Raw genomic sequence first — 13,634 nt, 5'->3', positions numbered from 1 at the left:
TCTCATAGGGAGCAATAGACTGAAGTGCATGCATGCTATTAGTGCAGTCATGAATGCACGGGCTAAGAAGCATTTTATTCAAATGAGGCATTGCCAAACCCAAAGCTGGTGAGGGAACTCCATGAATCAATACTGGTGCTTAATCTCAGAAGCCATTCTGGTGTTGTGAGACTTCTGGGGCCAGAGGAGCATGTGGGGACTTGACTCCAGCCACGCTGGTGTTGGTACAGCTCCTTAGGCACAGCAGTAACCCAGTTAGTCATGCTTCTAAATGCCAATTAGGAGTGCACAATTACATGGATTTTCAGCAGGGCAGAGATATCTAATCCCTATCTGTGCCTTCAAGAGCTCCTCCCTGCTTCCTCCTCAAGTGAAGCTGAGGCATCCTAGAATGATGTCAGCTCTGCAAGGTGCTTCAGGAAGTCTCAATGTGCTGAACTTTAGTGGTGCACTGGGGAATATGCTGCCACTGGCCATCTCTGCAGTGCTCATCCTTCTGGGGTGGCTGGTGGAAAACAGAGCCATCCTACCCAGCACATGGGAGGACAGGAACATCTCTGCCTTCCCTGAAAAATGGGTGTACACTTGGAAGGGAGAGATAAAAGAACAAGTTCCTCAACCCAATTTACAGATGACCTTCAAATATAGGCAGCAGACAGAACACAGAGTTTCAGTCCTAGTTTTTATCAGCTGTTCTCTAAAGAAAACTTTTTTCTGTTTTCTTAATAGGCTATTTTTCAAAACCACCATTGCACATTCATGTATCTCTGTGGGATGTCCTTCAAGTCAGCATTTTAAGCAGACTCACTTTTAGCTTCAGGAGCTCTGGTATGGATGAATGTTTCTCAGAGGTATTATTATGCATAAAAGAGTTCTTTTTAAGATGACTTTGCTTCAAAAGCAGTGTGATGTTTTCTGTGCAGGAGAAAAAAAAAAACAACAGTTACTCCAGACAAAAATGCCAGAAACTTCACAGATGGGAATATCAGTGCTTTTATTCTGAGGCCAACTGGGCATTGCTACTTTCCACCAAATTCCCATGGCTGAGGACCTCTGAAATCACAGAGGAAGGCCTAAATTGTAATCTGGGTTATAATGGATTGAGTTCAAGTAGGTGCTCTGTTCCTAGTGAAATCCACCCCATCCTGGTAACAGGTGCACAGGTAAAACCTCTCAGGTGTTACAGTAAGCACAAATGATGAGTATCTATGTGAAATACCATGTTAGCTCTCAGGAATAACTGCTGTCATATTACTGCTACATAAAGCTGTGAAGGGAAAGAGGTTTCTATCTGTAAAATTGCTTTGTCTGAGTGTCAGCAACCTGTCATCACACTGAAAAGAGGAGATGTGCCTTCTGGAGACACGGGGATGGAAACTTATAACAACAGTGTGATATAACTCAAACAAAACCGAGTCTGGTTTCCCCACATCTCACAGCTCCAGTTCACTGCCAGCAGATAAAACCATGCAGCACCATCCCTTCCCACCAGTAGACAAAACACAGGCAGGACACATTCCAGCTAATGAAATTAATGAAATCATGATCACCTGTCAATTCTCCATCTTCAGCTTCCGCGGCATTTATTAAACACATCAGGTAAGGGTTGTAGCTGTTATTTGCTGTCACCTGCAAGATGGTGTTTGCAAATTCTAAAAACAGAAATCTGAAAAACAAGATAGGAATTTAAATCAGCTTCTCTTTCAAAAACAAGGTGTATATTAGTGAGCAACCTGTCAGCTGTGGATGCTCTTCCTTGGCAGAGTAAATAAGAATTCCAGATGAAAGCCATCTCTCCTAAGTGCATAGCTTCCCAGTTTTATTCCATCAGTTCTTTTTGCTGTTATTTCCCAAAGCTGTCATTCACTCTCAAAATAAGAAAACACACTTGAAAAGTTCAAATCTGTGTGATGGATGCATTATATAGATGGAAAGGCACACCTAAGGGAGACTGAGGATCAAAAATTAGAGAGTGATCCCACAAAGGAAAGTTTTCCAAAGAGCCTGCCACTGGTGGTGAGACTCCTTCAGGAGTCTGTTCCACTGTGCATTGCTATGTGCCAACACACAAAATTTTAGTAAGTCTGACTTTGAGCTGTATGTTCATCTCAAGAAGAAGTTTCTTCTTCTTCCTCAATTTAACCCACATTATTCCTTGTGTCCTAAATTACAGTGATTGCAGGCTTAGGTTATTCCACTGGAAGAAAATTCCATACTTCTCATGCTGTAATGAGAATGGTGGTCACAACCCATCCATGGAATTACAATACCCAGAACCCAAACTCACCGTGTGATCAAGCTGGTTGGGGACAGAGTGTGGTCACTCAGAGTCCAAGGCAGGGTCTTATTGTAAAGGGTTTCTGCCACCACAGTGAAGTGATGAGCAGTGATATCAATCACACTGTCAAAACTGGTTTTGTTGGAGAGAAAAGCTGAGCTGGAACTTATATTGAATTCATTTAGCAGGCCAGAGATGTTCAGCCCCTTGAGAACGTAGAGGGTGGCTTCTGTGATTTCTGGAGCTGACAGATGGCTGGCAGAGTTGCTTGCCACTGCTTCCAACAGCCTTGCAAGGGAAGCTCCTTCACTTGGATTCCTTTTGGTGCTGAGGAAGCTGTCAAACACATCCCAGACACTTGTGTAATAACTGCCTTCCGTGAGGTTGAAGGCACCCTGGAGCCTCTGCAGCAGGTTGTGGAGCTCATCCTGTGCCACACCACAGAGCATGGTCAGGTTATTCCAGCCTGTTGCACTGCCAGACAAATTCAGGGAGCTCAGCACTATTTCATCCAGCAGGGCAGGAAGGAGCACGTTCAAAAGCTGGGATGGGGACACATCACCCACATCCTGGGCTGGGATGGGGCACGAGGCATCACCCTGCACCTCTTGCCTTCTCCTGGAGCCACGCGTTTCCTGCCTCAGAGACAAGGTTTAACTTGGAAAGGAAACTCAGAGAAAAACACAGAGACCGGCTGAGACACGACAGCTCCTGGAAAAAGCGCTCCCTGCTGTTGTTGTAGGCAGCAGCAAACTCTGGAGACAGTTGCAGGTTGGTTATGGCCAGCTGGAACACCCTGGTAAAGGTGTCATTGTTCCCTGTCCCACCCTCCACGCCCAAGGAATCCAAGAGGGGCTTGCAGGGGCTCCTGGCTGAGGACTCCCTTAGAGTGGCATTTTCAAACAGCACCTCAAGGCCCACGTTGAGCAGATCTTCAAAGGAGCAATTCTGGAGTGTCCTGTAGCCATTGCTGCTGATCTCAAGGAAAGGACCCAAGGCTAAACGAAGAAACTCCCAAATTTTTGCCTGTAGTGAGCTATTGTGCTGTGAGGGAGACTGGCTGAACTCCTGAAGCAGCAAATGTGAGTAATTGTAGACAATGTTCATTTTTTCCTCAAATGTTTTGTTTGAGTTGATGTCATGAAGAACTTTCATTCCTGCTCTCCACATTTCCATCAGTCTCTGGGCATAGTTACTGCTGGAATCAAGTAACAGGCTGATAGATTCAAGCTCACTGATGTTATACCTTTTCTGCAAACCTTTCAAAGTTAAGATTCCCCTTTGCATGGCCTGCAAGTACATGGAGATGTTGCTTCCTCTGGAGTCTTCATCATACAGCTCAAAGATGGAAGATACAAAGTTCAGCAGCTGCTTCAGTTCCTTACTGAAAGGAAGACTGGTGTCATTTTCTGTCGTATTTAGCAGATTTTGCAGCATGTCTAGAAGTGACTGGGCAGTGACAGTGGCTGTATTATTCCAGTTCAACAACTGGAGACCTTCAGCAATGTGCCAGAAAGCACCAAGTTCATCTTCCTGCCTTCCAGGAGGGAGTTTCTGCATTAGCTTACTCAAAGAAGAGATCAGCAGATAATGATCACTGGTATTCACCTTTGCCATGGCACCAAGAAGGTGCTCAAGGGACAAAAGGTGTTCTGCAAAATTTTCAGAAGTTCCAGGGGTCAACAAGAAGTCAGAAAATAATGATGACACTTTTTCATTTGTGCTGAGATAATTTTCAATGTCTTCAAGCGAGATTGCGTCGAGTGCAATCATTTTGATCACCTCCCATGCATTCTCTGTATTAAAATGAGTCCTGTTTAAAATTATCTCATTCCAAATCACTGCAGCCATAGTCAGAACATCTTGATTTTCTTTTCCATCGGGACTAGAGTAGAACAATCCTTCACCACCCCCTTCATACAAAGGAAGTATTTCTTGAAATATTCTTTTCCAGTCCAGTGTGCTGTCTGTGGCAGAAGTTGAAATGAAAGAGAGTTTTAATGAACTATACAAATCACTCAGATCTGAAGATTTAATTGCTTCAGTAAAATTCTGAAAGATCTGATGAACCAATGCTTTTCCAGGAGCTACCCCAAAGTCCACAAGGATTAGAGCTTTCTTCATAATTTGCAGGAGTTCCACATATTCACCCACTTCTGTTAGGCTCCATTTGGAGGTCAGCAGGGAGCCAGTGGCACGCCACAGCCGGGAGAAGTGTCCCCACTCGGGCTGGCTGGAAGCAGCTCTGCCCACCTGCAGCAGCTCGTAGAGACTGCTGTTCCTCATGGAAGCAGGTGGTGACAGATGGGAAAACACAGGGAGCCCATCCCAGTCTGCAGAGCTGTCAGAGGAATTCAGGGAGCTCAGCACTGTTTCATCCAGCAGGGCAGGAAGGAGCACGTTCAAAAGCTGGGATGGGGACACATCACCCACATCCTGGGCTGGGATGGGGCATGAGGCATCACCCTGCACCAGCCCCTCCGTGGCTGCACTCAGAGCTCTTGCCTTCTCCTGGAGCCACGCGTTTCCTGCCTCAGAGACAAGGTTTAACTTGGAAAGGAAACTCAGAGAAAAACACAGAGACCGGCTGAGACACGACAGCTCCTGGAAAAAGCGCTCCCTGCTGTTGTTGTAGGCAGCAGCAAACTCTGGAGACAGTTGCAGGTTGGTTATGGCCAGCTGGAACACCCTGGTAAAGGTGTCATTGTTCCCTGTCCCACCCTCCACGCCCAAGGAACCCAAGAGGGGCTGGCAGGGGCTCCTGGCTGAGGACTCCCTTAGAGTGGCATTTTCAAACAGCACCTCAAGGCCCACGTTGAGCAGATCTTCAAAGGAGCAATTCTGGAATGTCCTGTAGCCATTGCTGCTGTTCTCAAGGAAAGGACCCAAGGCTAAATGAAGAAACTCCCAAATTTTTGCCTGTAGTGAGCTATTGTGCTGTGAGAGGGACTGGCTGAACTCCTGTAGTAGATGTGTTAAATTATAGATGGGGTGAATTATGTCTTCACTGGAAGCTTCATTGGCACTTGCATAATGAAGGATTTTCATTCCTGTTCTCAGAAGTTCAGACAAGCTCTCCAAGGTTTTATTGTTAAAATTAAAGAAAAGATCTATAGATTTTAATGTACTGACATTATAATTCAGCTGTAAGTCTTTTAATATGTACAATGTCTTTTGGATGGCTTGAGTGACTTGTGAGATATTGGCTACTCCAGAGCTTTCCCCAAACTCTTTAAATACAGCTGTTATAAATTCTGACAGCTGATCCAATTCTTCACTGAAGACACCACTTGATTTATTATTCAGCTTTTGCAAGTGGCTGTTTAACACCTCCAAAAACTGCCCATAGGCAACGATGGCTGTGTTATTCCACTTCATGGATCTCAGCTTCTCCGCAGTGCGCCAGTAGACGTTCAACTCATCCCACCAGGCCTCACCCATGGACTTCTCTACGGCCCTCATCAGCTCAAACACAGGCAGCAGGAGGTACTGATAACCTACATTTGTGCCTGTCATTCTAAAAAACATCCTCTGGAGAGCTAGGAGCTGCTCTGGGAAGTTTCTGTAGGACTCAGGCTCAAGCAGAACATCAGAAAAGATGGATGGGATTTCTTGGGTTCCACTCAAACGGTCTCTGAGACCTTCCAAAAGTGATGGCATGCTTGTGGAGAGCAACATTTTTAGAGCATCTTTAGTTTGCAGTGTACTAAAATTAGAATTATTTAGGGGAGCTTGATTCCAAAGCATTGTAGCTAATTTTAAAGCCCTCTGAATTTCTTTCCACCGGGTCATTGTATTGAAAATGGAAGTCCCATTAAAGTCACTCTGTAATTGCAGCGATGTGAAGTTATAGATTTCATCAATTATTTCCTTATTATATGGTTCTTTTAATTTATAATCATGATGTGGATTCATTCCCAGTTCAAGAAATGCATACAATTTCTGTAATGTTTCATTCTTCAAATTTCTGAATAGATTTAAGCTTTTTAATTCACTTCGATTCATTTTTTCCTCAAAGCCTTTTAAACCATGTAGATGCTTTTGTATGGCTTCTAAATCATCTGAATTAATGGACCTCTTGGAGTGCTTTCCACCAATCTCTGGTGACTTTATTTTTCTGGAGGGGAACAAAAAGGTGTTTTAGTGAATATGAAATCAATGCAAGTGGAAATGTAAGGTGATTTAGAGCAAAGATCATAGACTTGAATTACACTGTTAGTAATACGCCTTTAGCTAATGTCTCACCTTAGAACTTCCTCCAATTCAGATACTAAAGTGTGATTGTCTTTCCAGTGAACAAAGGAATTACAAAGAGATCTGGTCACCCAACTCCTTTCTTTATCTACAACAAAAATGTGAAGAGCATATTAGTAAAGATCATGTAATTCTGGAACCTGAGAAATACTATAATGGAAAATCTATCCAGGATAACATGCACAGATGAGGTTAGGCTCCTACCACAAACCATCCTGGTTACAAATCTGAGTGTTCTTTTGGGGTGTAACTCTTCCTGGCCTCTTGAAGGAAGTGAGGATGCTGCCTGGCATCCTAGAAATGACTTTCTGTGCTGATATCATTCAGGAACAATACAGTGCTCCTGTGATCTGGATGCTAACAGAGGTCTCCTGCTTTAGGAGCACTGTGCTGGCAGTAATGCAGAGTAAGGTGGCCAAGTATTTATTATGGTTTCTTTCCCCTCATTTAGGGTTGCTTTTTTACTGCTCACACATAAGCTCTGCCTGCAGCATCAATTATGTCTCCCACAGCCATTTACACTCATCTTGATATCCCCATGTGTCCAGTCCTCTCACCAGCCACTTTCCATGTTTCCTCTACTTGCACACCTCACCTTTCTTCTTACCCACCTCAACTTCCACAATCTCCACGAAACAAGTACAGAAGGGACAGCAATCCCTGTCTGTCCCTTGAAGCATTTAGTTGCTGTTCCTTTCCCTTGCCTGTTCACAGATCCCTAGTTAGAGGGGGCTATCCAGGACTGTCTCTGCTAGAAGGGACAGGGATTTAAAGGAATGGCTCATCTGTATGTAAACAGCTCATTGTGCAGCCCAGCCTCAGTCCCTGCCTTGATACACCGAGCTGAGTTTGACAGAGTCCACAACCACAGGCAGATTTTGACATCACCCCCCAAAAAAGCAAATCAAGGTATAACATTATTGCTCCCCATTTCCACTGAGGCTGCAAACTCATGTAAATTCATTGTCTACTGACAAACCCAAGCCTTTTTACTTTTCCATTTGAAATGAGCCATTTTAGTAACATTTGTAAAAAGCTGAAGGAAGAATCCATTATGCTGAGCCCTGAACAGTGAGCAATCTGTATGGTTACTTATTAGCCTGCAGTTTGCTTCTCCTTAGCACCACAGGTTTTCAGCAGAGATATGACTCAATGCAGGAGTCTTACCTTGCTCCAAGCAGTTCAGGGAATGTGGAGAATCTGTAACCCCCTTTTGAAGAGTTTCGAATCTGTCATCACTCACGAGAGATGCGGAGACATTCTGAGCTGCCAGCACAACACTGAGGAGGAAGGAAGGGAAAATAAATTGTGGGTACAGGTTTATGAGAAAAGAGAAAACAAATGTTCTAATAGGAAACAGCTGGAGCACTGCCTATCGTTCTTAAAATGTCTGACAGACAAGACATCACCCCTATTTTTAATTATTTGTTTAATCATGCACAAGATACAAGCACTGGGGGCTTTGATGGGAAAGCCATGGTGGTGTATTAACAAACACAAACGCACGTGTGGCACCCATTAGGTGCACTTTTTCAGAGTTATCTAAAATCTCCAGACCACTAAAATCCAGCCAGCAGGTCTCAGAAAACACCCAGGTGACACACCAGCCATGTGATTTACTGTTGCAGGGGAATTTCCTCCTAAAACACCCAAGAACCAAGGAGACAAGGCTCCAGGGAGAGCAGGGATCCCAGGGGGAAAAACATCTGTGGAAGGAAGAAGCAATCACAAATAACTGTTGCCACTTCCAATTCTCATTCTTTCCCTTTTTTATGCTGTAATAGCCAGGCTGACAGGGAAGCAAGGAATGTTTCTCAGTCTTAGGAAGGAACAAGCTGATAATCAGGCATATTGTTTCACAGAGGAACTCATTTAAAGGACTGCCTGCTCAGGTGGGCAGGTTACTGAAAACTTCACTGTGATTATTAGTCCATTTTTCTTCTCCTGTTCAAAGAGCAGCCTTCGCTGTAGGTGCAGGGTCACTGAAATGCACCATCTCTCTCTCTCACCTGCCTGAAGTTCTGCAGGTGACACACAAAGAACCTGGCTGGGCTGATCTCAGTGGCATGAATAAATACAAACTGATCTGTGGGAACAGGCTGCTGCTGAGAGCAGAGCACTGGGGATCTCTTCTCTCCTGATTTAACATAATGTCTCTGTGCAGGCTTCGTGGGCTTGGTGCTCATCATTTTCATTCTGCAGATGTGCTTGTAAGAGTCTTAGAGGGGAAGAAACTCAGTTATAAATGACATATTTAGCTGAGCAATGGCAGAGCCAAGGAGGAAGCAGGCACAGGCTTGCCAAAAACGGATGCATATCATGCAGATCAGAAGGCAGCAAACATGAAAACAAGTGTTGTTTTGCTGCCCTTTTATTTCAGTCTTGCAGGGCTTCTGCAGACTTTGTAGAGAAAAAGTTCAGCTTACGTGCTTAGCTGAAAAACTATCTTACAGCAACAAACAGGAACATTTGTGAAATCAGTCTGCAAAACAGGTTTTCATGAGAAACAAAATTTGCTGCTAAACTTTCTATAGGATTCATGACTTGGAAGTTTCACACTGGTGGTGTTTATCACTTGGTTAACACAGATGCCACAATGAGCATAAGTTCTTTTCTTCTATACCTTCATACTTCTGCCACCAAAGAAAATTCCCTGTACAGCACTTCTTGAGGAGTTCTGCCTGAGTAAGAGACGTGGCCAGGCTCGCTAAGATGTGCTTTTGTAAGCATCATTAAAAGTACTATTTGTGCAATCTCTTTGCAATAACTCTTTACTCATGCATTTACAGTGCCAGATGCCAGGCATAAAAGCACTGCACAGTTCTGGTGATGAAATTCTATGTGCTTCTTTGTCGTGCCTGTGATAACTTGGCCCAGCTCTGCAGCTGTAGAGCAAAGCAGAGCAGCACAGTAAATATTAATTCTCCCTGGGCACTGCAACAGGGCTGGTTCTCAGGCTGGGCTCTGCAAGCCAGTAAATGCAAACAAATGTAATAATCCTGTGACTGAAACAGCAGCATGAACAAAACGCTTCTGAATAAAATTACAATTCTTGCCACACTGCTACTGACTCCTTTAAGGATAAGGACATTACAGCTTACACATGGGTCTCACAATGCAGCATGGAAAATTACCTTGATATTAAATGTACAGGTTTTTAAGTGCCTCAGCAACACACCAGTGATCAAAAGTGAGTCCCTCTAAGCCTGGGTGCAATAAAAGTAGCAAAGCTTCTACAACTTCCTTTTGACATCTTAGCCCAAGTGCTCATGTATGCAAGATAAAAACAAAAAGCAGTCTGAAGACACTCAGTTTCTTGGTGTCCTCCATGTACTGTAACAACTGGACTATCCAGAATATTTTATAGCAGGGTCAGTCATGCATCCAGAAGATGACTTGGAACAGAACCCCTTAATCTTAAGTGACTCAAGTGCTCTGGAGACTGGGGAGAGTTTAGCCAAACTACAGCCCAGGACCCATTTTAGAATCTAGTATTGTTCTAGGTGAGAACTGGATCAAACATTTCAGTGCAGTTAAATAATGCAGATAAGCCAGCTCTGTTTTTCATAAACCACTGAGCAAGTACCTAACTGGCACTTTCTTCTTCAAGTTAGAAGTGTTAAAGCCTGTAGTGTAGAAAACTGGGCTCCCTCTCTTCTCTGCTTTCTTGGGACCATTCTTGAAAGATTAAACCAGAAGTAGATTAGGCAATCAATTTTAAAAAACAACATTATGGCTCTCCTACAAGTGCTTGAGGTGTTTCAAAGCAACCTGAACTTGGCTCTGTGCTTTTCTGGAAAGAAGCAGCCAGCTGCTTTCTTTATCCAGCCAGGAGGGTTTTTCTTCCACCAAAGGCAGTGGCTGTGATTCACCAGCTTTGCTATCTGCACAAGGGCATGACAGTGCCTCTAAGCAGGCTGGGAGAAAACTCAAGAGTTTATATCAAATTCCCATTAAAAGAATGACACAAGAGTCACTGAAAAACAACACACTGCTCACAGTCCACAGACACCTTTAGAGATGCATTAGCATGAAGCTGCATCACTCCCCAAACAAATCATGCTTTTAAGGTAACACCCTTCTTTTCAAGAGGAGAGGTGATGTCCTTAGAGGTCAGTACACAAACCCACCAGCTTTCAGTGCTTCTCCTGCCATTTTCTCTGTTTTACCTGCTTGGATTCTGAAGGAAACCAATTATGTCTTGCAGTTGCATGTTGTCCTGAAACACATCTGGGGCCAGCAAAAGCAGGTGCCACAGGGAGGTGTCATTCTGCACTTGGGAGACGAGCGTCAGAAATGAGACCATTTCATTGACAAAGGTCTCCTGGTACTGTGGGTTGTGCTTTACCTTAACAGATAAAAATGTAAAAAATTATTTAAGAACCAGAAGAAATTATTTAATAACCAGAAGCCTTGCTGCTGGGGGGGTCCTTTTATGTTTTTCAGCTGGCACTGCACTTGCATGCAAATCTGCAAACAATACATTCCAAGGATAGGCAATAACTGAGAGTGTGACTGTGTTTTACCTTCACATCCCGGGTTGTACAATAAATTCTCTGTTCAGACAAGCCCTACAATTCACAATGTCCTAAAGAGTCTGAAGACTAGGAATACAAGAAAATTAATATCAATCCTAACCTTGGCAAAGAAAAAAAAAAAAAAAAGGAGGCTTTATCTTTAAAGGATTAATTTGCTTTAATTATATTGCTTTCCCAAAGACAAGTACTGCTTCAATCATGAACTGTTGGATCAGATGCAGGAGTCACTGGATGAAGTTATACTGCTGAGGTAATACACAATTAAATTTATTGCCTTCCCAAGGTTTAAACATTCTTATTTATACCACATCTTCACACTGTTCTATTGACCTGCCACTGCAGCAGGGCAAATAAAGAGGAGAAGCAAGGCCCAGGCATGTGAGAACCTTTAGTGGCCATGAGCTGATGGCTGGATGACCCTTGGCTTTCCAAGCCATGTACCCAGCTTGGAGGTCTTTGGGCCAACCCCATGCACAAGACCCAGCCCCACTGTGCCCTTGCCCAGTGCACTTGCACTTAGGTACAGAGATGAGCAACTCCTGCCATGAGAGGCCGTGTTGTAGCTCCCAAACCCTGCCTGACGTGTGTGAACTGCCACTGCAGCTCCCAGGGAAGGTGGCAGGCACTCACCTGGGAGAGCTGGGTCCTGAACTCCTGGGCTAAGGACTCCAGAAGCGATGAGTTGGTGAAGCAGAAGGTGTGGTGGATATTGGCTGCCATGCTCCCTCCCGTGGCACCGGGATGTGCCAGGTACCGCGACAAGACCTGGCACAGCAGGGCCCTGAGGTTCCCTGCAGTGGAGTATTGGCCCTGGTTCTGAAAGAACAACAAAACATTCAGGGTAGCTGTAGAGCAACATTGTATTTGGGATGGTTCTAAAGGCAGTGATGAGACTTTTCATAAGGGATAGCAGTAACATCTGAAAAGCATTGTGGTTACAGCACTTACATATAGACAGAATTCTATCAGCTGAACAGTGTCACTAAAACCCCTCCAATTCCTCATCTGTTACAAAGAGAAATGTATTTGTAAGTGTTTGTAGGCCTTGACACCATAACACAAAAGCAGTGTCCATTACATGGTAACAAATTTCTATTACAAAGGAATAGATTCTATAAATATTAAATATATTTACAATAAACACACAGCAGCTCTGATGCCACTGCAGGACTATCATGGGCAAATAAATACTTGAATGTCAAAGCCTGTGACATCATATTTTTAATTTCATAAGGAATAAAATGTACTGCAAATATCTTAACTCACACAAGTTCTGAACACAGTATCTCAGGGTATTTATTGTGTGTGACTATATTTTGTATTTCATGCTGTTATGTCTCGAGGTTTGCCTGGTTTCTGCCTAGAGGATAAAAAACTTACCACAAAGATTAAAAATGCACCCACAATCACTGTGTTTCCAAAATAAAGCTCATTCACATAATAGGGGAGATCCTAAAGCAATAAAAGCTGTGTTGGTATTTTGAGCTTCTAATTCTTTAAATATGAGGGTACCTGAATGTTTACACTCAGCTACTATGCAAATACAGACTTACCTTCCCAAAACTGAGGATCTTGTTGAACATGTGGGTGCTGGAATTCAAGTTGGATGGTGATGAAATATTCTGAAGGTTTTTCTCTCCATGAGATATCAAATCCCCAAATGCTGCAATAACAGTTTGAAACATCGTATTTTACTTATGTCTTTTAAAACCTCTTTGCTACATAAAACCAGGACACAGAACAGCTACCTACAGCTTTGGGTGCATTATCAATCTGTTTCCAAAGGTACAGCCCATGGCATCCTGTAAGTACTTTAGGGTTTTTTTCTGATCTAATTAAATTCTGGATGACACTGTAACTTATGGGGCCACAGTCTATAATTTTTAATTTTTTTTTTAAAATAAAATGTATAACTGAGTTCCTCCCTGACCATCAACATGAGTCAATAGTTCCCATAACTGTTCATTGATTTACTTTTCCTCTCCTCACATCTCTGCACTTGGTCCCTTTTGCATTCTGCCTTTTTCTGTCTGTGCACCACGGAGGGTGCTGGCAGGAATGCTAATTGGAGCAGTGAATGGCTGGAGCAGAACAGGCAAATGCAAATCTGTAATCATTCATTTCATCGTGAGCTCCCTGCAGAAAGGACTATCCATCATGATGGCTTGTGGGTTGTACCAGCCATTACCATCAATAAATAATAATTGTAATGATTTTATGGAAACTTTCAGACTGAAGGTTCCTTCAGGAAAGAGAATCACATCAGAGAAGAACATCACCAACAATAAATATCCACTCTGGCACAGAAGACAACTTATTTGCTGGATAACCATGGATAAAAACACATTTGGAAAAAAAAAAAATCTTAAGCTGTTTATGGAGAATTTGTGGGTAGTAAAAGGGCAATATTCCATAAATAGCCAGGTCTCTAATTAATGTCCAATCAATCTTGCATTGCTCCTGTGAAGCACAACCATTTAATCCTGGTTTCTTGGCCAAATTACAAAGTCTTCTCTACAGACAGTTACTTGTACTTGTTCACAAAAATTTACACTAATATCATG

General features: G+C 43.2%; 1 protein-coding gene across 1 annotated transcript in view; it reads right to left on the bottom strand.

The window, feature by feature from the left end:
• ABCA12 (ATP binding cassette subfamily A member 12) overlaps positions 1 to 13,634 on the bottom strand; it is a 78,885-nt gene that overhangs the window by 46,985 nt on the left and 18,266 nt on the right. The window contains 9 exon segments of the mRNA XM_015635530.3: positions 809 to 915; positions 1,551 to 1,666; positions 2,288 to 2,884; positions 2,886 to 6,395; positions 6,524 to 6,620; positions 7,700 to 7,812; positions 10,702 to 10,880; positions 11,701 to 11,886; positions 12,624 to 12,733. Coding sequence (XP_015491016.1) covers positions 809 to 915; positions 1,551 to 1,666; positions 2,288 to 2,884; positions 2,886 to 6,395; positions 6,524 to 6,620; positions 7,700 to 7,812; positions 10,702 to 10,880; positions 11,701 to 11,886; positions 12,624 to 12,733 — 5,015 coding nt within the window.

Source organism: Parus major, chromosome 7 (assembly GCF_001522545.3).
Source record: "Parus major isolate Abel chromosome 7, Parus_major1.1, whole genome shotgun sequence".
In the NCBI taxonomy this organism is placed as follows: domain Eukaryota; kingdom Metazoa; phylum Chordata; class Aves; order Passeriformes; family Paridae; genus Parus; species Parus major.
The sequence above is the reverse complement of the archived record's forward strand: the minus strand, read 5'-3'. Positions and strand labels throughout refer to the sequence as shown.